At 37.4% G+C, this 24,987-nt stretch overlaps 2 protein-coding genes across 6 annotated transcripts in view; one reads left to right on the top strand and one right to left on the bottom strand.

Annotated features, from left to right (window-relative positions):
* Nucleotides 1-15,933, top strand: part of LOC148675260 (E3 ubiquitin-protein ligase RNF19A) — a 45,431-nt gene extending 29,498 nt beyond the window's left edge. For 2 of the 4 annotated variants that reach the window (XM_088626388.1, XM_088626386.1), the window contains exons 7-10: nucleotides 1,756-1,870; nucleotides 7,996-8,196; nucleotides 8,933-9,122; nucleotides 9,695-15,933. In XM_088626388.1, coding sequence (XP_088482514.1) covers nucleotides 1,756-1,870; nucleotides 7,996-8,196; nucleotides 8,933-9,122; nucleotides 9,695-9,878 — 690 coding nt within the window. In that variant the 3' untranslated portion in view covers nucleotides 9,879-15,933. The remainder of the gene's footprint in view (nucleotides 1-1,755; nucleotides 1,871-7,995; nucleotides 8,197-8,932; nucleotides 9,123-9,694) is intronic. The other 2 variants (XM_088626389.1, XM_088626387.1) reach the window with 1 other exon arrangement.
* An 8-nt stretch (nucleotides 15,934-15,941) lies between these two features.
* On the bottom strand, nucleotides 15,942-23,190 carry LOC148675259 (mannose-binding protein C-like). 2 transcript variants are annotated; one of them, XM_088626398.1, is made up of 5 exons: nucleotides 23,008-23,190; nucleotides 21,595-21,817; nucleotides 20,597-20,686; nucleotides 19,955-20,026; nucleotides 15,942-17,271 (listed from the first exon to the last, which is right to left on the bottom strand). In XM_088626398.1, the coding sequence occupies exons 2-5, from the start codon at nucleotides 21,806-21,808 to the stop codon at nucleotides 16,898-16,900; spliced, it is 750 nt and encodes a 249-aa protein (XP_088482524.1). In that variant the 5' UTR covers nucleotides 21,809-21,817; nucleotides 23,008-23,190; the 3' UTR covers nucleotides 15,942-16,897. The 2 variants fall into 2 exon arrangements, with proteins under 2 accessions (XP_088482524.1, XP_088482523.1); XM_088626397.1 differs by having other exon boundaries at nucleotides 21,586-21,817; nucleotides 23,008-23,178.
* Between the last annotated feature and the right edge of the window lie 1,797 nt (nucleotides 23,191-24,987).

The raw sequence follows: 24,987 nt of genomic DNA, 5'->3' as shown, positions 1-24,987 counted from the left end.
ACTCCCAGGAATAAGCATATAAAAGACTAGAAAACAGTGGCCCAAATGGATTATTAAATCAATAAATTAAATATACAGACAAAGAACCACTTAATTATATTATGTTAAAGGAGCAGGATCCACATAAAGAAAGTGTCTCTTTACACATTGCTAGCAAAAGCAAGTAAAAAAAGGAGAGAGAGGTAAACTGTAGGCTTAAATAAAAAAAAAAACAGGATATGAGTGATTAAATAATAAAATAAATCCTTACACATAATTAAAGCTTTTCTGGACACTCCACTCAAAGTGCATTAGAGATAATGGGGACTCCCCTCAACCACCACCAATGTTTAGCACCCACCTGGGTGATGTGCTACTACACTCACCAAACATCAGCTATCAGTGCAGAGGAGAACGGAGTAATGAAGCCAGTTTATAGATGGGGATTATTAGGAGGCCGTGACTAGTAAAGTCCGTGGGGAGCTTTTGCCAGGACATTTGGGTAACACCCCTATTATTTTCAAGAAATGCTCCAAGAGAAGGATGGCAGTTTTTTTTCAGTACAGTGTCCCCATCACTATACCAGGGTATTAGGACCCAGACAGATCACAGGCTGAGCACCCCCGCTGGTCCCACTAACACCTCTTTCAGCAGCAACCATAGCTCTCCCAGGAGGTCTCACATCCAGGTACTGACCAGGCTCACACCAGCTGAGCTTCAGTGGGTTGCCAGTTGTAAGGGTGATATAGGTGCTGGACCCGTTACATCTGTATTCTTACAATTCTTATCGTAATATCCATATCGTTTTGGTCACAACATTATAAAAGGGACATTGAGACCGAGGCAATAGATCAAAGAATAACCAGATTAATTCCAGGCGTCATTATGGCGTTAAAGGAACTGAATTTCTTTAGTAATTAGAGGAGATTATAAGGGGATCGAATTCAAAGTATTCAGAATCCAATGGCACTTTTAAGCAGTTGTAGAACACTCCAGAAATGTTCAGCACTGGTTTATATTTTAATATATTGTTAAATTGACAAATTTCTACATTTGGCAAAATCTTAACTTGCATTTGGATTTGGGTTTGTCAAAAACATGATTTAGATTTCTAGTCATAAATGTAAACATTAGCTGTGCTCCTCCTTCATCTGATTTGAGAATTATGTAATAATATTACTTACATGTCTTCTTATATAACTTTATCAGGCTTAGGTTTTCATTGATACAGTATATCAATATTGTAAGGATTTTCTAAATTTCATGTTCATGCAACTAAAGTTTTTAAGATTACAATTTTATGCTAAAGGTGTTTCTGATTATCTTGACCTTTAATTGACCTTAAATATTGTTGAAAAAATGCACGAAATGAACATTTTTTAAATATTTGTCACATGATTAAAATTGTGTGTGAAAGAGAAAAACATAACCCCAGCTGTAGATTTTCTGGCCTTTTTTCAGTTACCATAAAAGTGTAGAATACAATCTTTAGGGACTGTGTTAGTAAAGATAAATAGGTAACATCCTAAGGATAAAGTATGAATTATATATGGTAAGAAAACATGGTCAAGAACATATATAAACATATGGTGCGGTATAGTGTGAGAGATTACATTGAATTAAAAGCTGTTATTCCCCTTTATGAAAATTGGTTAAAAACTACAGTCTTGTGTGTTATAACAGAATCTTTCAGTATTATTTTCAGAAAATGCTGTCTCCTCAAATGCAGAACAACCCACTTATAACATTTTTCCTCTGTTTTTGTCAAATTTTCAGGTCCACAGTCGATGTAAGAAAAACAATATCTCAGGAAGTAAACAGTACCTGACTGTAGCCAGTGGGGTTGTCATGTCAGTGTTTGTTTCTCCAGTTATTGCAGCTGTGACTGTAGGTAAGAGAGAAGTAATTAATATCTTCTTGTCTCCAGGTCTGGGCATTTTAGATTCATGTTGCCAAGGCAATGTCTGACAGCTTTGATGTATGCCTTATTACCTGATTTACTGTATACAGCTCTCTTCATTATTAACCATTAGAATATCCCTAAGCACAGTGTAAATGTTCATCTGTTCAGCACATGTGTTTTTAAATCAGTCTTCTGCTTTTGGCCCTGCATGATGTGTGAGGCCAAGCAGTAGATATTATGGTTAAAAGGTAGGCAATTATCCCGGTGTCTGGGCCATATTTCCCCCCTCTGCCTTTACCGTGGCCTCCAAATTGTCCCCATGTATGATTGGCTTGCACTTGCCCTGCGATGAACTGGCGCCCCGTCCAGGGTGTACCCTGCCTTGAGCTCGTTGCTGGGTAGGCTCCGGCTTTCCTCGACACCATATGGTATAAAGCGGTTTGGCAAATGACATGACATATTATAGTAACATTATACCATAAGTTACTATTCACAAATTAGTCATATAGTCAGGGAATATATCATGCCTTAAACAGTATTTCAGATTAATCAATTAGTAATTCTGTATAATGTTATACAGTATGCAATTGTATTAAAAATGTGGAGACTTATTGAGTTACCAATATTATCTCTGTGTCAAGACAGTTAAGTTGTGGAGCTCAATAAAACATAACTAAAATGTGTTATTTCTTTATTCATTCAAATATGAAAGACTTGACTTGATTTAGTTGTACAGGCGCAACATTATTGTCACCTAATAATACAGATGCAGCCATTCAAAACGAGCGAGGTAGGCTGCGGTACAATTCGGTGGGCATGTCACATCAAAACGCATCATACCACGATTTACCATATGCAAATTAGATTATGTTAATAGTATCCAGAATCACCTTGTAAAACCGCCAGGTGGAGCTAATAAAGCTTAACCTTGCCTGTACAGTATTTGAGCTGTCACCAGAAAACACCCGGTTTCAAATCCCGATCACTGCTGACGGACAGTCTTTATTCAATTAAGAATTTAAGTTGTATACTCTTTAGACATTTAATTTAAAACTGTGTATTACAGCATGTTAATCATTAAACATTAAAAGTTGCTATATTTTATAAAAGCAAGATTGCTCAGTTGGACAAAAGTACACAACCTACCACCTTTATCAGAAATACTTTAATTATGCAGAAATATTTTATGCATCAAAGTCTTTACCGAAGATATTGCTAATAGTATTAATAATGAATAACCTTGGACAAGCTGTAAGCTCAAAGTATTACCCTGGTCCACTTTCTTTGTAACTGTTTTTGTAAACGAAAATACTTTATTTTTTCATTGACAAAAAGTAACACCACAGCATTTCGTTGATCGATCACGTATTCATTTCCAGTCATACAAAGTAAGTTTTGAGAATCTCAGATTGATTGATTAATTAATTAATGTAGGAACATAAACATTATTTAAACTGTATATGACTGGCATTGGTATTTTAAAGAAAAAATACACACCAGTATTCCACTCCCTATAAACATTTTAAGCATCAAAGTCTTACATGTGGTTATTTTGGAAATGTTTTTACTTGCTCCTTCTGACCATATTAAGTTTCTATACTTTGTGAAAAGTGATAATTTTTTAACCTTTTCTAGGAATTTGCTCATTATCGGTGTAAACTAAACCATACTTTTAGAATTTGATTAACAGGGAATATAATATGGAATCGCGTATCTAAACAAATTAATAACTATATAATTATATTCATGTACTGTCTGGCGGAATAAACTGAAGAGTTAGTTAATGCGACAGGGAAGATAGAATTAATAATGTAGCGCTTTCGGGCTCACGCCCTACCAGCTGGGGAATTGAACCTGGGCTTCCTTCGTCACTCAACAGGGAATACTGGTGTGTATTTTTTCTTTAAAATACCAATACCACCCATATACAGTTTGTAATGTAGGGATTGCTATATCAGTAGCAGTAGCACACTTATTATGGGTGGTCGACCAGGAGTGTGCCAGGAGCCAGACTGGTCAGGGCACATGCCAGCGACCGGCCCAAACGTAGAGTGCAGGGCGGGCTGGAGGAAGACCGGTCCAAAAAGTACAGTAAGTGGCTGCCTGCCTCTAGTGGACTGGAGTAACTTCAAAAATGTCGCAGCAGAGTTTAGCTGTGTCATTTTTACGCCATTTTTTTGACCACGCACAAATATTCTTATGTCCATATCTTCGCAAGGGAAACACAGAAAGCCTTTAAACCAAACCAAAAACACATTTTAAAAACCTCTACTTGTGAAAATTTTCACAGCCTCTAATTAAAACTATCAGTGAGCCAATTCTCTTTTTGTAAACCTCCGGTGTTTCATCGATGCGTAATTACGCACTAACTGGAACCCTGTAAGCACGGGAATAAAGCTTTGTTTGATTTCTGAAACCCTTTCTTTATGTCCTGTTTTCGTTCAGGTAAAGGTCAACTATATACACAATAATGCTGACAGCAGGAAAATTCCTATTCTTTACTCAGCAGTTTATTAAAAACAGCACCCATGATGTTCAAACTGATTTTTTACATAGACGACTGACACAGCTTTGCGTTGTGAATCTCTTTTTCTAATAAAACATTTGTCAGTATGTTTGGCTATTCTACTTTGAGAATGAAGAGGGGGAGGAAAAGTACCCGCTGTAAAAACTACAGTATGCTTAAGAGCTACAAAACCAGTTTAATTCCAAACAACTTATCCAGTGGGGCAATTTAACAGATGCCTCAAGCCTTCGAAAGGTTTCTTTGAAAAACTAAAATAGCAAATATTATGGACACTATATTGACATTTTTAGAATTTGATTAATAGGGAATAAAATATGGAATTGCGTATCTAAAGAAATTAGTAACAATATAATTATATTCATGTATTGTAGCTTAAATGCTGCTAAACTAAAAATTAGACACAAGAAGAGTATTATTGGACAATGTTGTGAGGCTCTGGTGAAATTTCTCTGTAAACTGAAGAGTTAAAGAGGAGACACATTGTGTATAGCCTCTTTTTACACTTGTTATTCCAATGTTAATGCGACACGGAACATATTATTAACAAAGTAGCGCTTTCGGGCTAACGTGGGTTTGCGCCCTACGCCCTGCGGAACCGCTGTGTACATACAGTACGTTCACAATCCAAGAAATACTGCTCAATACGAGTTCGTGCGAACAACCCCCACAGGTGATATTTAGAAATATATATTGTAGTATTTTCGGTTTCGTCAAGGACAGGCACAGCGATTCAGACACTACTCTTCTTGTGTCTAATTTTTAGTTTAGCAGGATTTGCGCGATAAGCACATTATTTAATGGGGATGACATTACCCACGTCTATTATCACTGTACAACACTAACTACTTTCAGGCTGTGTCAAAACTAAAACGTCGTTTTACATTCAAGGAGTGTCTGAGTCACTGTGTCCATCCTTGCCGAACCCAAAAATGCCACAATATTATAAACGGCTGGGCAAATGAATTTTTTAATTTTTAAAAAAGAAATCAATAATGAGATAAGATGTGTTCCTGCTTAACTTAGACATTGCATGATTTTAAAAGCTATAAAAACAGGTTTCGATAGTTAATAACCACTTTTTGTGTGCGAAAAACAGGTGATCTGTCTTCCTCGTAGTCAGCCTAGAATCTTTGTGTACGCTGTAAGTTGATCTTTTTTCTCTTTTCTCACCTGCTGCAATTCGGGCACAGGGGTTAAAAAAAAGGCAGGCAGAGGGAAGGGGGAGGGTGAAACTGTTACCTGTCCTGGATAAAGCGGTTAGAAAATATTCACATATTAAACTTAATATGGTCAGAAGGAGCACGTAAAAACGTTTCCAAAATAACCACATGTAAGACTTTGATGCTTAAAATGTTTAGGAAGAAAGTGGAATATTGGTGTGTATTTTTTCTTTAAAATACCAATACCAACCATATACAGTTTACATAATATGTTTATGTTCCTAAATTAATATTGTTTATGACCATCAGATGCGTTATGCTCGTCTTCTTTTTATGCTCAACTACTAAAATTTCCCTTTAGTTGTAAAATTCCATATAAATATTCAATACTAAGCGGATTAAAACGTGCACAGTAAAGAGATTAAATGATTAAATCTTTTCACTAATAACCAGTGAACCATGAGTGCCCCTGTCGGTCATTTTGGCCAGCCAATCACGTACCGCGGTACGCGGCGGTGGCTTGTGGGTAGTTGCTTGCGGTACGGGTTTGTACCGCGCAGTTTGAATGGCTGCATTTGTATAAATGGACTTAAAATACATATACAGTTGTGAAATTAGAATTTGACCCCAAATTCACAGGTGTATGACTTAATTATTCTGATAAAAGGGCATGCAACCAAATATGTACTTTAACTCTTTGACATTTAGTGCATAATAAATGTGAACCCACACGTATGATCACTTGAAATCACTGGATTGAACACAAAGTATGTTTTTGGTCTAATACCATCGAATGTATGTAAGGAAGTAGCCAAAATACAATCTTACCACTCACGATCACAAAATTGCTTCACTGTAAAGCAAAAATAATGGTTTTAACTTTGCTATCCCAACATTTTTGTAGGGCGTTATACTGTATATCATCCAAATAAGAAAAAAACCTCATCAGGTCAAGACTGAAAATTACATTTATTCTTGGATGTACAGTGGCAGCTGTCGCCTTGCTATTGATATTGCGTTTTCATGAGAATATTTCTTTGAGACCATTTACCTTACTATCTCATTACACTGTCAAGAATGATGATGTCAAGAAGAAGTTTTCAAAACAGCTGTCCAGAATGTGGCTTTTATCAAAGCCTAATCCTGTTGAATGTTATGCTGCCTGTACTTGGCAATAATGTACCGGCAACATTATTTTACTTTCCTGAATACCATATCTCCCCTTTTCTAGTACAGAGCAATACTCAAAGGCTATACTTACTCTCTTGATTTTCCCCAGTTCAAATATTCATAAACATTTGTGAGTTGAAACTTTACAGATGTGTTATAGAGGACCAGTATGGCCAATAAGCAGGAATTAGCTACATCAAGCTGCATTTAATACCTTTAACAATGCAAGAGGTACATTTATTAAACAAACTCTTTCTCATTGTGGTTTGACAGTATGGAACTATCTGGCTGGTAATTAAGGACACACCTTAGTGTGTATTAATCCTTAGTTTGATTTTGGTATTGACAGTAATTGAAAAGCACTGAAGTGAATTAGGTAATAAATGATCTAATACTAATTTAGTACTAATAAATGATCCACGTAAACTACTGTCATCAAAATGTGATTTTTAGATGAGAAAATAGTATATCTGCTGGCATATTTGTTACTTACATATTGTATGTTTTTTTAAATGAGATTTATATGTATTTAACAACTGTAAGAATTTACATTTATTTTAGATATCCCATAGAACATGAGCATTGTAATTATATCTAATAATAATAAAAATAATTCTGTAATTATATCAGAATACCAATTTACAATTGTAAACATGCAACTCCAATAGTTTTTTTCCTCACACTGTAGTCTCCAATGGGATAAAATGGGATCAAAAGAGTTGAAGATGGGATTCCTGTTTTCTTTCAGGAATAGGGGTGCCCGCCTTCAGTCTATATTTTGTGAAAATTTCACATACACTTTAAAAAGTGTTTGGCAAAGTTTAGTTTCACTAAAAAAGGGTTTGCCAGGCTCAAATTTCTCCAAGACAATAAGGAAGGTTTCATACTCTTCAAAATGCTTATTAAACCTCTGCTTTCAGCTTTACGGTTTGTGAAACTCAGTTTTAATTTTGCATAAAGTTGAAAAGTGTTGGACAACCAGTTAATGAGTACAGGCCATAGCTCATTTTTATTTATTTATTATTATTTATAATGTTTATTATTTCATAGCTTTTTCAAAGCTCCATGTATTTATCTCTGGTTAGATTTTCCAAAAAATAAAAACAGTATTGCAGCCTTTGCATAAAAAGGTTTACCACATGAGTTATTTTTAAGCGTTTCTTGATTTCCATATAACATTGATGCTGTACACTAAAATGTTTCCAGGGCTGGACATGCATACTGTACTAAAACCTCCAGAAAAACTGTTCCTGTAGGTCTCCTATGGAATAAAGTGGGATCAGAATCGTTGAAGATGGATGAAGATTTCAGTGGTTCTCTTACAGGAGTTGGAGTGCCACTCATGATGACGTATGTATACGGAGTCGTCCCCATGTCTCTCTGTCGGAATGGCTGGTGCTTGGGTCAGAAGGATCAGCCGGAGCCAAGGAAAATACACCTGGAAGATTTAGCCAACTGTAAGTGTCAGTCCGGATGTCAGCACCACAGGCTTCGAACGAAGGGGGACATACGGCCCTTCTAGCCTGTTTGGTACTGTAGTTGGTAGTTATAGGGCCTCGTCTGTTTCCTGAATGAAGCTGAAATATCAGCTTCAGTCACATGGCTGGGTAGCCTGTGCCATACATCCACAAACTGCATTCCCATACCGGGAGTCAGACCCATTCCACCTGGGTGAAAATCATAAGTACTAGACAGTACAGGAGAACACGGCATTCCTGTTTTGGGAGTCGGACCCAGATTACCTACAGTAGATAAAAAACCTGGAATCCTTACTAGTTTACCATATTGGTTACATATATACTAGATGTCGAAATTACCCCGGGTTATGTAACATTATAGAACCAAAGTTAAAGAAACTGCAGGAAATGAAACAGTGTGTTCACTCAAAGTAACTGCTTGTTTTTACAACCAGTTGATTGAACCAGGTGGTGCAGTAATTGCTGGAGTCACTGTAAGGCAAACCTGGAGTACAACATGGAAAATCAAACTCCAGATAATGTACAAAAAACTGCGTTGCGTGAATGGAAATGTGAAATTCCAAATAAAACGTTTACTGCATGTGCACATTGAGGATAGAAATCCACTTTCTACCTCATTTTTTAAATGTTTTCTTTCATGTTGAATTTCTAAGCATTTCAAGGTTGCGAAGGGACCTCGTAAATATCAAATAGATCTCTCTGTTGTCTGATGCAGTCAGTGACCATTGGTCTGGTCAGCCCAACCTAGCGGTCAGTGAGGCCAGTGTCCATGAAGCGAGCATGCTCCCCAGCACCAGCAGAAGTCACGCAGACAGGGAGAGTGGCAAAGAGCAAGACAACCAATCAGCGAGCACCGTAGCCCTGGCAGGAAGTATGTTCAGTGACACACAGGACCCTTCCTTAAGGTGAGGTTCCATATTTAAGGTTTCTGCTTAAAACATGCTGTTCTGAGATGATCACATACTGCATGTGTATTATTGTTCTTGTTTCATTACGTTATTTATTGTTCAAGTTTGTAACCATCATCTTTGCTTTAAACACAGGTGTTTTAATGCTGGACCACGGATGTTCAGAACTCTGTTTTCATAGGTGAAACCTACAGCATAAAGCAACAGATGTAAATTCCTACTCTTATTCCCACACAAGCCTTTTTTTCACACTGCATCTCTTAAATTATAGATCAAATAAAGGTAATCTAGCCTGTATTAATTAATTTGTCAATAATGTTCTCTTAAGACCAAATCTCTAGTTAAGTGAAATAATATAATAGACATTTATAGATTAATTGTTCTGGTGCATAACCCTAATATGTATTTTTTAAACTGTTATGGCCAGTTGTTCTAGATTACATATCCACCCTTTCGAAACTGACTATTCGTGTTTGAAGACTTGGCTCTCCAACAGCAATGCGAACACCTGTGTGCAAGACTTTTTTTTTTTCACGCTCCCAACCCGTTCATTTATATTGCCATTCCAGAGAGGGCACCAACATCGAGGTGCAGGTGGAGATCGAAGCCCACCCCAGAGAAGGGCACGAGCAGAGCCTCAGCAGCATCCTGTCCAGTCAGAGCCTGTCAGTGGAGTCCCTGGGGTGTTCGCGAGAGCAGCTCTGTGGGACCGAGCTGGGCAGAATGGCAGCGCCCGAAACAAACATTGTTTAAGACGTACGCTGCCGATTACAGCTGCTTCCCCACAACCTGCCGAGACGCACAGCAGCCGGCTGCTTCCACACGAGCCAGCTGATTCGAAATGTGCTGGATGGCTATTGCAAACTGTCAGTTTGATTGCACTGAGGAGCCACAGACGAAGGCTTTGCCCGGCTCAAATTTCTCCCAGATAATGAGGAAGGCCTAGTACTTTCCAGAGTACTTCCAAATACTGTATTAAATCATTGCTTTCAGATTAACGGTTTGTGAAACTCACAGTTTTAATTTCACATAACCTTGAAAAGCCTTTTGACTACCAGTTAATGAGTACTGGCTTTTGCCCGTTTTTATTTAACTGTATTTATTATTTAATAGCTCTTTCAAAGTTCTGTGGATTTATCTCCAATAAGGTTTTCCAAAAACAATATTCCGATCTTTGCATAAAAAAGTTTACTGCATGAGTTCTTTTCATGCAAAGAAGCATTTCTTGATTTCCATATAACAGTATATGCTGTACACTGATCAAATGTTCCCAGGGCTAGACATGTATACTGTAACAGTACTAAAAACTCCATAAAGCCACACACAGATTTGCTTTAATTTCCAACCTCCAAATTTGGAGCTAATGTCCAGAAATCATGGACCAGAGTATCCATAGCTTCACATTGAAGATCATCGCTCTACAAAATTAAATGAAATTTAAAATTAACTATAATTCTTTAAGCATGTTTGTGGTTTTTCCTGGTTTCTTGATGATTTTATGATATGGGAGCCATATCATACATACCACGAGACATTTACTTTGGTGTTCTGAACTAGATAGTTTTTCAAAATGGTAGAATAAGGTAGGCATGGATATTTGCAAGGCTGTAGTTTGAGTAAATCTCTGCCTTTTCTGGTATGAAAATTACAACACTATAAGTTAGCTATAAACCCCTTATCACCCTTTTGCTTTTGTTCAAAGCAAATTTTTGAAGTCTTTGGTTACTTCATATTGTCCCTAGTTACCTTTCACAAAGAATTGCTAATTTATTTGGCTTATGCTTTTATCCAAAGCAACATACATTTGCACACATTTATACATCTGGGTATTTTACTAGAACAATTTGTTAGAAGTACTTCGCTCAAAGATGCAACAGATTGCATCTCACCTGGGATTTGAAACTACAACTATCCAGTGACATGTCTGGATCCCGAACCATTGCTCCACACTGCTGTTAAGAGAAATGAGATCATGTTAAACCAGACTGAAAATAACCGCTGTGTTCCCCAGAGAGCACAGTTCAAAGAATTTGTGGTATAGTATTATTTTCACAAACATTTTTATAGAAGGGGGGCAATGGGTCCCTGGGTTCAATTCCGGAACTGGAGTGTTATCGGTGTGAAGTTTGTATGTCCTCCCCCTGTTTGTGAGGGTATCCTCTGGGTCCTCTCATTTTCTCCCAGTGTACTGGTAGGTTAATTGGTTTCTGGGAAAACTGGCTGTAACTGTGTGTGAGTGTCTGTGTGTGATGGACTGGCGACTAGTCCAGGGTATACCCTGCATTACGCCCATTGCTTGCCAGGACAGGCTGCAGCCCTACTGTAGGTTTGAGTGTGTGAGTGTCTGGGCAGCGATGGACTGGCGTCTAGTCTTGGGTGTACCCTGCCTTACACCCATTGCTGGCCAGGACAGGCTGTGGCTCCCCCATGACCCTGAACTAAATAAAGTGGTTAAAAAAATGGATGGATGATGTAAAAGAAAAAAATCTATACTTAAGTCTTACAAATCTGAATAAAATTACGAAGTGGTAATGTCAAGATATCCCGTTTATGAAGGTTTAACTGGGAATGTGATTTTTTTTAAAAACATGCATGGGATTTTTCTTTACCTTTTCATTTTTGGTATATTGTAAATAGCAGCCAGTGAATCGAGTTTTGTTTAGTTTATTCCTAATTTGTAAACCATCTGAAAATAGATATTCTGAAGATTCCAGATATCCCCCCAAAATATTGAAATGACTTGATTTCAGTTCTTTATAAACTCCTCGTACTAGTATAAAAATATTGTGATTGTCCCTGCAATGAAAACAAAGGTTATCCATTCTATACCATATTTTGCTTAAAAATATGCTAGCTGTTCAAACAAATATATGTGATTAGAGAGAGTGCGACATTATTATGGGCCAGGAACTGCAAGTCAGAGAAGTGCTGGTTTTGCTGTGTTCATAATGCAATTAAAATCTGCAGTAAACACTTGCATTGTCATTGCATTTTGTAATCCCCAGGACATACCATGCAGTCTTGTTCTGATGGGCACTGTGGTACAAATGGTGGATATACAGGGCTTCATTGCACAGTAGTTTGATCTTTTTCAGGGTTTGCACGCTGCATGCTCTTGTATATATATGTCGCCATCAGATACTGGATTTTTCATTCTTGTTACCGTTGCAGACACCCGTGTGCAGATAAAATTAACCGGTAAACCAGTAAAGGTTAATTCCACACTGCAACATGGAATGAAAGAAAAAAACACAAAGGTTCAGTTGTTGAGCTTTCTTGAAACGTGTCAAGGCTCCTCAACAGCTGAACCTGCTCCTTTGCAGCCAACATGTGCTGACACAGCTGCTCACTCGAACTTCCGAAGATGCGAGTATGTTTTAGATGTTCAGCTTTCTCCAGCTGCAGTGAATTTCTGTAAGAGCGTACAGCTTGTAAATCATGATTATACTGCTTTGCAACAAGAATCATACTTACATGCTTGGGTATTTCTTTAAAATTGAACACCAAAGTAAAACTGAAGTATGCTTTGACTTTAAAATACTCTGGAAGTCCGTAGTGACCTGAAGTATGATACCGACAGACTAAAATAAATTATGGTTAATCACAGGGTACCTAAGTGTCCGGACTGTTCATTTTACAAGCATTGTTTAAAAGGGTTGTGTCAGTCGTTTGTATTAAATAATGAAATGAATTAAAGGATAGTTTTTAGAAATAGGATTATGCACACTTTTTTTTTAATCAACTCCCCCTTTTTTAGATTGTAACAGAATCTTCTGCTTTACCCTTTAGGTAATCAATTTAGTTCAATTATCATGTTCATGCATGGCAGGAGATGCTTTTAAATAAATGGGATGCCAAGGAAATTATGAAGAACAAAAGCTCTCTCTCCTGACATTACTATAAAATCCTGTAAGTAGGGATTTAATAGAAAAGTCAAATTGATACATTTTACCAGCAGATGGAGCCAAAATCATTTATGAAGTTTTTGTTTTTCATTTTCTCTGCTCAAACCAGGTTTCTGTTAGGATTTTGGAAACTTTGAAACACAGAATCATTATATCGTTTTACAAGGAGAAACCTCTATTGTGTAACATTTCCACCTTAGTTCGTGGTGCCTTTTTGGTGCCAACATGATTTTTCTGTAACATACAGTGCTAGTGCATTTTGTCTTTATTTTTGTATAGAAGTGAAGCAGCTAGAAGCCAACATCTAGCAAACATAAAATTTTCAAGCTTCACTTAAATTGGAAGTCACATTGTCTTAACTAAGCCATATGAAATACAACTGTTTGTTATGGTATTTCTGACCCTCACTCTATCCTGTGACTATTCCTAACCCTAGACTTTCTCATTATAAATTAGATCATTCCAGGAAATCAGCAAAAAAAAGACAGAAACCCTTCACAAAGTAAACAATAGTCTCATTACTGCTTACTGTACTTCCTGTGTTTGACAAGTTTAAATCAATTCCTGCATTAAATTGTTGAACAAATTACCACAATTGGGTTGGACCTCCCCTTAAACTTTATAAATTTAATGGTACAGCTACATTTTTACATGTGATTTAAAATGTAATATGAGTGGTGTTTTGGAAATTGCATTGGATTTTTTGTGGTGGAATTGATAAGAAATGACTTCATTCTGTGTTCCTCAAATTTATATCAATTGTCGCATATTCCAAAATTAAAATGACCTCAGTATTTTTTAAATGGGACTTGGGTTAGATTTAGACTTTCTCTGAAACATGATTCACTGTTATACTGTATCTAAATTTTTTCTGTGAAATGTCCCTTATTTTGCATTCTGTTAGACTTGTACATTTAAACCTTTTTCATTAATTTAAGATAGCCTTGAGTAAGTATTGGAATGGAACAAAATGCTTTGGAAATCAACATGATATTTTTTAAATAAAGGAATTACGTTTTTTGTGTTCTCCACAAGCTTCTGCACTGCACATTTTATAAAATTAATTTTAGTTCTTCATCTGCCTTATAGATTACCCCCAATAACTTAAGAGTAACAGCTGGTTATGAAAATAATGTAATAATATATTTTAATAATTATATAAATAATAATTATATAAAGATGTAATGTCACAGAACTGAAGTATAGCACAGTTTGATATAAAGTACAGCAGTTTATGCAGTACGGTATATTAATGTAGCACGGTTTACAAATTTGTTAATGCAATACTACAGCTGAACGTAAGTATGACAAGTCAGATGGACTGAATATCCACATTTGCGTTCTATAAAACTGAGTTTTGAGGAGCTAGGAGTGTGAAGCTGTGCATCCCAAGTATTTGTTGGTATTTAGTTGGATTACAGCATGACGAGAGAGGAGGAGTGGGCATAGGAAGTTAAAGAACAAGGAAAGGCCCAAACAGTGAGTCATCATAAGAAAGGATGTGCTGGCATGTGGAAAGGCTGTACAGTATGTATAACATAGAAAGGAGCAGGGTGTTTGAAAATAGTCATCATTGAATTAATTTTGTTACCTGTACAAGAATTTCGGATCAGAACAATTATACAAAAAAAATATTAAAAGTAGCCTGATACTGGCATTGAAGAGTTAGTATTTGACTGAATAACCAAGTTCAAGTTCGTGCACTTCTGAAGCATAGTGACTAGACATCTGTAATGGCAGTTTCTTGTTCTCCTAGCTTCCCAGAAATGATGATACTGTTTAAGTGGGCAGGGCTCTTGAATGGACTGATGTTTTAAGACTTGGTGTCAGTTGTATTAGGACTAGACATTACTTCCGCATTACCTTTCAGGAGAAGAGTAACGTTGTAAGGGCCTCCACTCTGTGGACATGGGTCCGATACCATGAGGGTCATGGGGGAACCAGTGCCTATCCCAGCAAGCAACGGGCAGGGTACACCATGAACAGGACGCCAAGTCTGTAGCAGGCCACACACAGATGTAAACATACTGTACACACATTCTCACCAGGGGCAATTTTCACAGAAGACAGTTAACCTACCAATAGGTCTTTGGACTGTGGGAGGAAACAGGAGCACCCTAAGGAAACCCACCTGAACAAGGGGGAGGACATACAAACTCCACACAGATAGCACCCCAGGTCCAGAATTGAACCCAGGACCCCAGTGCTACATGGTTACAATGCTTACCACATTGCACTACAGTGCTGCCCTGGATTAATTACTGTATGTGCCATGTATTTGCCATTCCAAAAGCTGGCATGAACTTTCTCAGCACTAAAGATTCCTGAGATCGGTGATCAACTTAAAAAAAATCCAGACCATATGCCACTGAAACCAGAATCCAAGTAGATTAGAAAATAAGATCCAGCAGACTCCAGCTCCAGCACTTGGTGACTATTACTGTGTGTCCCTGGAAGCACCGTAGACCTTCCTAAACAGAAGGTCCTGAGTATGGTGGCTCTGTGGCTAAGGATCTGCGCCTGTGGCTGGAAAGTTGCCGGTTTGTATCCTACGGCCGGCAGAGGAACCCTATGCCGTTGGGCCCCTGAGCAAGGCCCTTAACCCCAACTGCTCCAGGGGTGCCGTATATATGGCTGATCCTGCGCTCTGACCACAAGATTCTCTCCCTGTCTGTGTGTCTCTTGGAGAGCAAGTTGGGGTATGCGAAAAGACAAATGCCTATTTTCAAGAAATTGTATATGGCCAATAAAGTGATCTTGTATATCTTATATTGAGAAAGCAGTTTTTCTGCACCATGCGACTCCTCCACTCTCTAATCATTCTAAATATGAAGTTAGGATCTCTATCCTGGGCCTTCTGTTGCTGTGATTTTGGACTAATAAATAAGTTGATTTTAACAGCATTCTGCAGTGAATGTAATTGGACTTTATTTTGGCTCATGTGGTCACAGTATGTGGTGTTACAGTGAGTTCTCACATATACTAATCAGTTGTCTTCCCGTATTTTATAAATGTATCCAAAAGCAAATGAAAAAGGTATGTTGCACTGCATGATAACATTGGTTTACAGGTTACTATACAGCCAGCCCTTAATGTATTTAACAAGAACATAAAGTTCCTTTGTGTTTTTCTGGTAAAAACACACATTAGGTTCTTTTGCATACATAACTTCCTCATACAGTAAATCCTTCTTGGAAACCTGGAGTACATTTTTAAGGAAATGGCAAGCATTTTGCATCATATAACATATTTTGCAAAATATATCAATTCAGTGGTAAGTGAAGAGATGACACATTATTTGGTGTTTCTAATCTTTAATAATTTTAAGTGATGTTTTATGTTTTCAAATTGTTTAATCCATCCATTTTCTAACCATTTTATCTAGTACAGGGCAGCAGGGGACACTGGATCCTAGCCTGGCAAGCGACAGGCTCATGGTGAAGACACCCTGAATGGGACGCCAGTCCATCTCAGGGCACACACAGACACACACCCTTATCCCAAGGCCTGTTTTTTCCAGGATCCAAATAACCTACTGGTACATCATTGGAGAGAACGAACAAAACTCCACTCAGATTAGCACTCTGGGAACTGGACCCAGTGCGCATTATTGTGAAGCAATGCTAACCACTTCACCATAAAGCCACCCAAAATTGACTAAATATATGCTTAATATATGCACTTGTCCATTTTCCAAGAAATAAAACAAACATAACACAAAATATATAAAACATTATAATAATATATAAATGGTAGTAAAATGAAACATTTCTTTGACAAGCAAAAGTATTATTATAAAAGCAATGATTGCTTTTCCACAAACAAGTAGAACAATCCGAAAAAAAAACAGAATATTTATGTTTCTTTTTAGAACTCACAAATTATGATATACTTTAGATCACATGGCACATCGTTCCATATTCCAGTTGTGAGTATTATAGCACAGTCTTCTTTTCCCTTAAAGTTATTGGGTTCACCATCTTTCCAACTGGTAAATTGAAGAGGCTTATTTTCCAAGTCCACAAATGTCCCTTCGGTGGTTCTGTCATTTGCTCCAATGTAGGCGTTCTGAGATTCAGCGAGAAACTTCGAAAGGGCATTATTTTCCACTTGGCTTCCTGGCGTGGCTATTTTTCCACCAGCATCTCTGCATATCTTTAATCCTTGTTCAAAAGTGCCAGGATCCTTATTGGACCCAAAGTATTTATTACCAGATCTTCTGAAGAACTGAAAGTGTGCAGCTTCAAAGAACACAAAAATATTAATAACTGCTCCCATACAAAAAGTCCCTATTTAACAGTATCTGTGTACAATAAATACAATTAAACAAAAAGATGGTTCAGACAAAGAATTTCATGGAAGCCTTTAATACCACTTTAGATTAAAGTTTACAAATACTATTTATGAACAACGAATATACAGTATGTCTAGAATTCAGCAGCTATGCTTTGTTATCAACTTCAAAATCCTCATGCTCACCTATAAGGCTCTGCACGGCTTGGCACCTCAGTACCTGTCTGAGCTACTGTCCTCCTACTCCCCATCTCACAATCTTTGCTCATCAAATTCGGGTCTCCTGTCTGTCCCCCAGACTCGTCTACACTCTGTGGGAGACAGGATCTTCTCCTGCTATACCCCAATGCTCTAGAACTCTATCCCAAAGGATATCAGAGAATCTCCTTCCTCGAGCTCTTTTAAGTCTAGACTCAAAACCTTTTTTAAAAAGGCTTTTATTTCACTGTTTCTGTGTGCCCCTCTGCTCCACTGTACCCCTACTTTACTCCTTGTATTCCATATTCTATAATTGCAACCACTTATGAAGGAGCTATTTTAAAATAAAGTTTATTTTTATTATTTATTGTAGTCCCGCCACAGCAACAGACTATTATATGGAAGGGATATTGTTAATGTATGGACACTTCCTCCCATCTTATACTCTGAACTATGTACAGTAACTCTAGGAAAGTTTTTGTTTGCCTCACAATTGCATCCCTAACCAGGTTTCTCCATGCCTAGTTATTTAGTTTGGAGTCACAGTCTGATTTAGGCAGAGTCTAATTGCTTTGCTCGTCTTGATGGTCCACTTCACCATTTTCAAGGAAATCTTCACGTTTTTTTAAATGTTTTGTACCATTCTGTCCAGCCTTTAAACAACTTTATCTCTGACTTTGTTTGAAAGCTCTAGGTCCTCATAGCTGAATGTTTGCTTACATTTCAGTATTTGTTAGGGGACTACGGTGACCTTACAGAGATATAGGTATTTTATCTGTAAAATCATGTGAAGCAGTATTATTGCACACATACAGTATACAGGCCACTCAACTAATTGAGTTATTCATTAAGGTAATTTTGTGCATGTGTGTTAATTGAGGTTTATCACAGAAAAACGTTTGAATTTTTATACAGTTTTGACTTTTCATTATTCTTTCATTATTCTTACATATCAATTATCTATTTACTTCTTTATTTTTTGATTTGACAAATTGGAGAAGGTTGTACCATGACTGAAAATTTTAATGCAAACAATATGAAAAAAGTGCAGAGGTCTGAATACGTTTACTTGTACTCTATAACCTATGACATAGCCATTTCCAATATTTGGAATTATATCAATTCTGCTTCCAAATATAACCTACTGTAACTATCAAATTATCCACTTAAATTTCCTTCACAGAGTGTAAACCCTGATAGCCAGTAACATCTGAAGCTCAACATGTGACAACAGCTCGTGTTTTTCCAATACAAATGTTAATCATTTATCTGTGCAGACTTTGAAAAAAAGAGATTTTATTCATATTAACCTTTACTGTACACAATTTAATATATGTTTTGAATATTGAAAGTCGAATGGCCATCCACAAACTTTGAAATGACAGTAAAATTATAGCTGTACTAAGTTTGATACATTCACAAGGCATTTTATTTCCTTAGAATTACAGTGGGGCAAAGAAGAACACAAATGAAGTGCTCTATAACCAAAACGTCCCTATAGACAAACGAAGACTGCACATACTTTTAATATTATTAATATTGTAATGAATACGCCCCTGCGCATAACAGGGATCTTGGCTGCCCAGGCTGAGGTAGGTCTTCTTTAGCTCAGCTGGCAAGACCCCTGTTGAGCGATGCCAGAGACCTGGGTTTGCGCCCATGCGGTGAGGGATGAACTGGGGCAGGGAGTGGTGAGGGCACAAGCTCAAAGTCGAACCCGTCACAATATGAATACAAAACAAGGAATCAGAATTGTGCACAGAGGTTATTTTACCTTCTAATCCCAAATTGAATTTCTAATTACATTGAAATGTGCTTTGTAAATGAAGCAAAATGCGGTTGTTCTTCAGAAAATCATGTGCTGACCATGTACAGTAATTATATCATTTACAATAAATGTAAATAAATGATTGACTATACGTGTTTAATTGCATATGTGTGCGTGTATGTGTTTGATGAGAAAAAAACAGGAAAATATACATAATATATGAAGACTATATATTCCTTTAATATTACTAATGAAAATATGAAACGGAGTCATAATTGTGCCTATCTTGGGAAGCATAGTTCACAAGGGAGGATACACTCTGGATGGGATCCCAGTCCATCTCAGGGCAGACACACAGACAAAAACATGCATTTTCCCAGAAGCCAATTAACTGACTAATATGTCTTTGGACTGTATGAGGAAACCCACATAAATGGAGAACATGCAAAGTTAATAGAGTCAGCACCTGGAATTGAATCCAGGGCTCCAGCGCTGCAAGGTACAGTATCCATGCTAATCTCTATGTCACAATACCACCCTTAAATTTAATTTGAATAGTAATCCCATTGGAAACTCCTTTTGTAGCATTCCTTTTCCTGGTTTAGTGAGTCACTGATAAGTTTATTCTATTCACAGTATGAGTTAGTTTGAAATGACTATCTTACCTTTTTCAAGTCTGGACAAGCTGATTTTAAGCATGTCAACCTCTGACTGCAATTTGTCAATGTATCTTCGTTCTAATATTGCAAAACAAAACAAACAGTCATTTCTGATATGTTATAGTGATAACACTTTATCCTCGTCATAATTGCACTAGATAATAATGTAATACTAAACAGTATTTTATTTACAGTTATCCAATTAACAATTGAGATTAGTACAGTAGTTACATGATTTATGAAACCAATAAAACTACTAATGAAGTTTATAATGAAAAATAATTATTTATAAAAGTTTTAGAAATTAAATTGTTAATAGGATGACGTAAGTGTGATACTTCCTATCCTCTATCTTAGATCAATTGCATGTTAGATGAACCATCTTCATCCATTTTTAAATGTATAAACTTTATAAATGCATTAACCACAGCTTTTTATAGATTTATAAAGTGTATTTTTTCTACCCCCATTACCTTCTGCAAATAAACCTGAGAATGGGGTTAGGGGTGTGGTTTAAGCTCTGGTCAAGGTTAATAAAATGAACTAATCTCCTGTACACTTAGGTTTTTGTCACATTAATATTAAAACATTCAGAAAAGGCCTTTGCAACCCCTATTCTAAAGAACATAACACACTAGAAAACTGTACCTGAAGGCCCTGGTTCCCCCTTTTGTCCTTTCATCCCTGCTGGGCCCGATGGTCCAAATTTCCCTGGGGGTCCAAAGGCACCACTTTCCCCTTGAAAGAAACACATGGAAAACCATCCATGGCTATTTATACCAACAGGGCCCACTTACTACGTTTGTCTTTTTCATGTTGCATAATCATATTTTCCAGATTATTAGTTGATAGTTACAAGTCTACACACTATCGAAAAAAGCGAAAAATAATTATTTTCTTGGTGTCGTTCTTGGTGGGTTAAACTCCCAGGTTGTCTCGTTTAAAAGAAATGATTTTGTTTGTGATTAAAATAACAACGTAGTTCAAGATTTATGGTGTTTTGCCACCTCTCATCTGCTCGGCATTTCAAGGAGAGTTTTGTGTTTCTAATCCGAAACATATGAATCCTTTAGTAGTTCCCCACTTACAGCCAGCAGCTACGGTATATCACCCTGCAACTCAGAACTGGCAGCCCAGTGAAGCTCAGCAGGTGTGAACCTGGCCAGTACCTAGATGAGAGATCTCCCAGGAAAACTAAGGCTCCTACTAGAAGACGTATTAGTGAAATCAGTAGGGAGTACTCACTCTGTGGTCTGTGTGGGTCCTAATTCCCCAGTATTGTGATGGGGACTATACTGGGGCATTAGTATAGTAAAAGGGCACTGTCCTTCAGATGAGACATAAAAACGAAGTCCTAACTCTCTGTGATCATTAAAAATCCCAGGGGATTTCTTGAAAAGAGTAAAGGTGTTCTGACCATATTTCCCCTGGTCTTTCCCAATCATGGCCTCCTAATAATCCCTGTCCTTTCATTTTCTTCATCACTCTGCTCTCCTCCCCACTGATGAATGGTGAGTGAACTGGTGTATTTTGGCTGCCGTTGCATCATCCACGTGGTGGTGCTGGAAAAGAGTCCCCATTACCTGTAGTGGAGTGTCCAGAAAAGCACTATATAAGTGTAAGAATATTTTTATTACCTTTCTCACCCTTTTCCCCTTTAAGACCACTTGCTCCATCTCTTCCATCTTTCCCATCTCTCCCATCCCTTCCTGGAACTCCATTGTTGCCGGGGGAGCCTGGAATTCCTGGGTACCCTGAGCAGGTGGATGTCGGGGCTTCAGCAGTCAGTCCAGGACAGAGCTCGAGAAGGAGCAGGGTGACTGACGTGAGCAGGACAGGCCATCGCCTGGATAGGGGCATCCTAGATGACTGAACAATGATCAATATGGCATGATCATGAATTTAAATAGTCATGTGTCTCACACAATACAGAAGAGCAAAAAGAAAAAAAAAGATCTTTCAGTTATAAAGCCTTGTTCAGGTGAGTTCATAACGGAAATCCGGGGTGAGGGATAAACCACAAATCCTGCCAGCCACCAGCTAGTCTAGGTGATAATTCCTGGTCTTTCCATTCAGCCCCAAACCTTAGTGATTCCACCTTCCTGACCAGCATCAGACCTTCCTCATTAGTATGACCATGATGGTCAAGCAGGGGTTAAACAGTAATAATATTTCAGCTGATATAATTTAAATATAACATTATACAATGTATTACAGTTGAATTTTATTACAGGCTTGTATTTTCAGAAAAAGAAAGATCTAAAGGCACAATCAATTAATGCAAAATTCAACATATTCTTCCTCCTATGTAATTAAACATTAAGTTCTTTCTTTTAACTTAAGGTTTGTCTTGTGCCTTGAACAATTTATTTTTAAAAGTTAACCAAGTGTTTTCAACTCAACTCATGCACCGGTTATATTTTGTCTTAATCTACTTTTCTTAAACTCGATAACATACTGTACCTTCAGATTCTGGTTATCTAATCTTACACCAACTTACTAAGAAGCTGAGATGTAGATGGGCTGAACAGTCTACACTGCTTTACAAACATGACTGTGTTGTTGAGACTTCACCTCTTAAGTTTTAAACTGCATGCCCATTGTAATTACTGTCTCTCAGTGGCTTAACTGCCTCTTTTCTTTTCACATCACCCGATCACTTGAAAGCACTACCAACACAAGCACTGCCCTTGCGTGTGTTCTGACAAGCTGGAAAGAAGACAGTCAATGTTTATTACTACCATTTCCTCAGCCTCAGTCCTTCCAGTAATGTTTCCCAATCTATATAACAGAAACCAATCTTATTAGCCTTCTCTTTTTTTACATTATTTTTAACAACCACAAAAAAATATACAACGAAATAATGTACTTGTTCGTAATAAGTCTATAACAGTATTTTAATTAAGATTTTTCCATAGAATGAAATACAGTATACGTATCTGTATTTTCCTAATTTTCTGTCCTGCTGTGACTATATAAATATTTATGTATGAAGAGGGAGATAGAGATAAATCATCTTTGTGTATCTGAAGCTGTAATATAACAATCATCATACTCACGGTTGCTGCTTTGTTGCAGTATTCAGAGGTGACTTCTTCCAAGTCAAGTCAAGCTAATGATGAATTTTTGTTGCTTAGCTGTAAAAATATTGTTTGAACACTCCTACTCAGGGGGTGGGGGCCCTGCGTAGACCATGGTGGACTGAAGCCTGTATCTTCTCAGACTAATCTAGTCTGGTGAGACAAGGAGTGATGTTCTGTTGAGAGAATCTGGTTTCTTTCTTTCTTGATCTGTCAGTATCAGTTGATACCAGCAATTCCCAGCTCTAAGTGTGCATGTGCCAGTTACACAAATATGGTCCAAAGCTTCACATCCTACCACTGTCAAAGACTGTTCATGTGCAACATAATGGAAACTAATAATATCTTCTATTTATAAGGCACCTTTCCAAACCAAAGCATGCTGTACAGTACGTAGCAATAAAGAAAAAAAAAAGAAAAAGTAAAAGAAAAAAATAAACATGAGAAGACACATATATACAGATGGAATGTGGGGCAATCAGACATAGACACTGGTAAAGAGGAGAGGTTTGAGTTTGGATTTTAAGAGAATGAAAGAATTTGTCTCTTGCAGGGTCTGAGAAAAGGCATTTCATAATAATAAGCAGCAACACTAAAGGCATAATCACCAAAATCTGTGATTTAGTCCTAGGTACAGTGAGCAGTCTCAACTGAACAGAGTTATGGGTGGTAGTATAAGTGTGGTATTCCTCTACCAGTATATTTTGCTGTTTTAAAGTCAAACTTTTAAAATCTTTTAAGGTCCAGAAAGTATTGAGCACAAGGTTGGACTACATAGTTTATGGAACACCTATCCATCTCAAAGTACTCACAGTGAAGAACAACCGAAGGCATGTTGTAACCCTCCTCTCTGTGCCTTGGCATCAATGTGCTAGTGAAAGAGAAGACTGTCATACCACTGATTCTGTTAACAACTGTGCTTTGTCTGCTGGTTGGTCTAGAAACAGAAATTCAGTGGCAAAGTAAATTTCAAGATTGTCAATAAGCATACATTTCTATTCCTATCAAACTCACAAACCTGAAAAAAAGATGCTTTTCTCAGTAAAAATACTGCGTGAACACTCCCACTCAGGGGCTGGGGGCCCTGCGCACACCGTTTTAGTCTAATCTGGTGAGACAAGGAGTGATGTGCTGTTGAGAGAATCTGGTTTCTTCCTAAACATTTTTGTTCTGATTGTCCATCACTATTGTTCTGTCAATGTCATTTGATACCAGCAATTCCCAGCTGTAGCATGTGACAGTTACACAAATATGGCCGAAAGCATCACACTCCTACCATTGCCCAAGACTGTGGATGCTGTGAGAGATATAAATATCTAGAAACATACATCTTTGTGTATCTGAAGCTGTAGTATCATAATAATCATCGCTGGCTTACAGAATCGAATGTAGTATTTTTTCCCTTTTAATTTCAAACACCAAAGATAGAAGAAATGTAATAGAAAGAAGCCTTATTGTAAAAATAGAAAGAATATTGATGGAAATACTCATTAAGTTTTTGAAGCCATCTTTGCCATTCATTCCTCATCAGAAAGCTGCTTGTTTCTGATCCTGGATGTGGTGACCTGTGGCCTCTCCAGGAAGTATTGGATATAAGGCAGAACTTCAGCCTTTATCGGACACTTATCTGTAGCAAGGTACTCACAGTGAAGCTACAAGCACATTTTAGGAACATGGGAAGAACATGTAAACTCCACACCGAAAGCATGTTGTAACCATCTCTCTGTCCCTTGGCATCAATGTGCTAGTAGAAGAGAAGACTGTCATACTGTTCATTCTTTAGACAATTAACATTCATCTACTGGTTGGTCTAGAAACAGAAATTCAGTGACAAATTCAATTTAAAATATGTGTATACGGCTCTGTTTCTGTCTAACTCACAAACCAGAGAAAGATGTCAGTTTGATTTTCAACTAAATTAATCTTTTTGTCATTGTTATATCTGATGATCATTACTAT

This window comes from Lepisosteus platostomus, chromosome 3 (assembly GCF_059453375.1).
Source record: "Lepisosteus platostomus isolate fLepPlt1 chromosome 3, fLepPlt1.hap1, whole genome shotgun sequence".
Lineage (NCBI taxonomy): Eukaryota > Metazoa > Chordata > Actinopteri > Semionotiformes > Lepisosteidae > Lepisosteus > Lepisosteus platostomus.
This window is presented reverse-complemented; position numbering and strand designations above follow the sequence as displayed.

Excerpts from the sequence above, each read along its gene's own strand:
- LOC148675259 (XM_088626397.1), bottom strand. The coding sequence starts at position 21,808 with ATGCCCCTATCCAGGCGATGGCCTGTCCTGCTCACGTCAGTCACCCTG. Across the intron at positions 20,687-21,585 it reads AGGGGAAAAGGGTGAGAAAG|GGGAAAGTGGTGCCTTTGGA; the intron begins GTAATAAAAATA and ends GTTTCTTTCAAG. Across the intron at positions 17,272-19,954 it reads CTTGTCCAGACTTGAAAAAG|CTGCACACTTTCAGTTCTTC; the intron begins GTAAGATAGTCA and ends TGTTCTTTGAAG.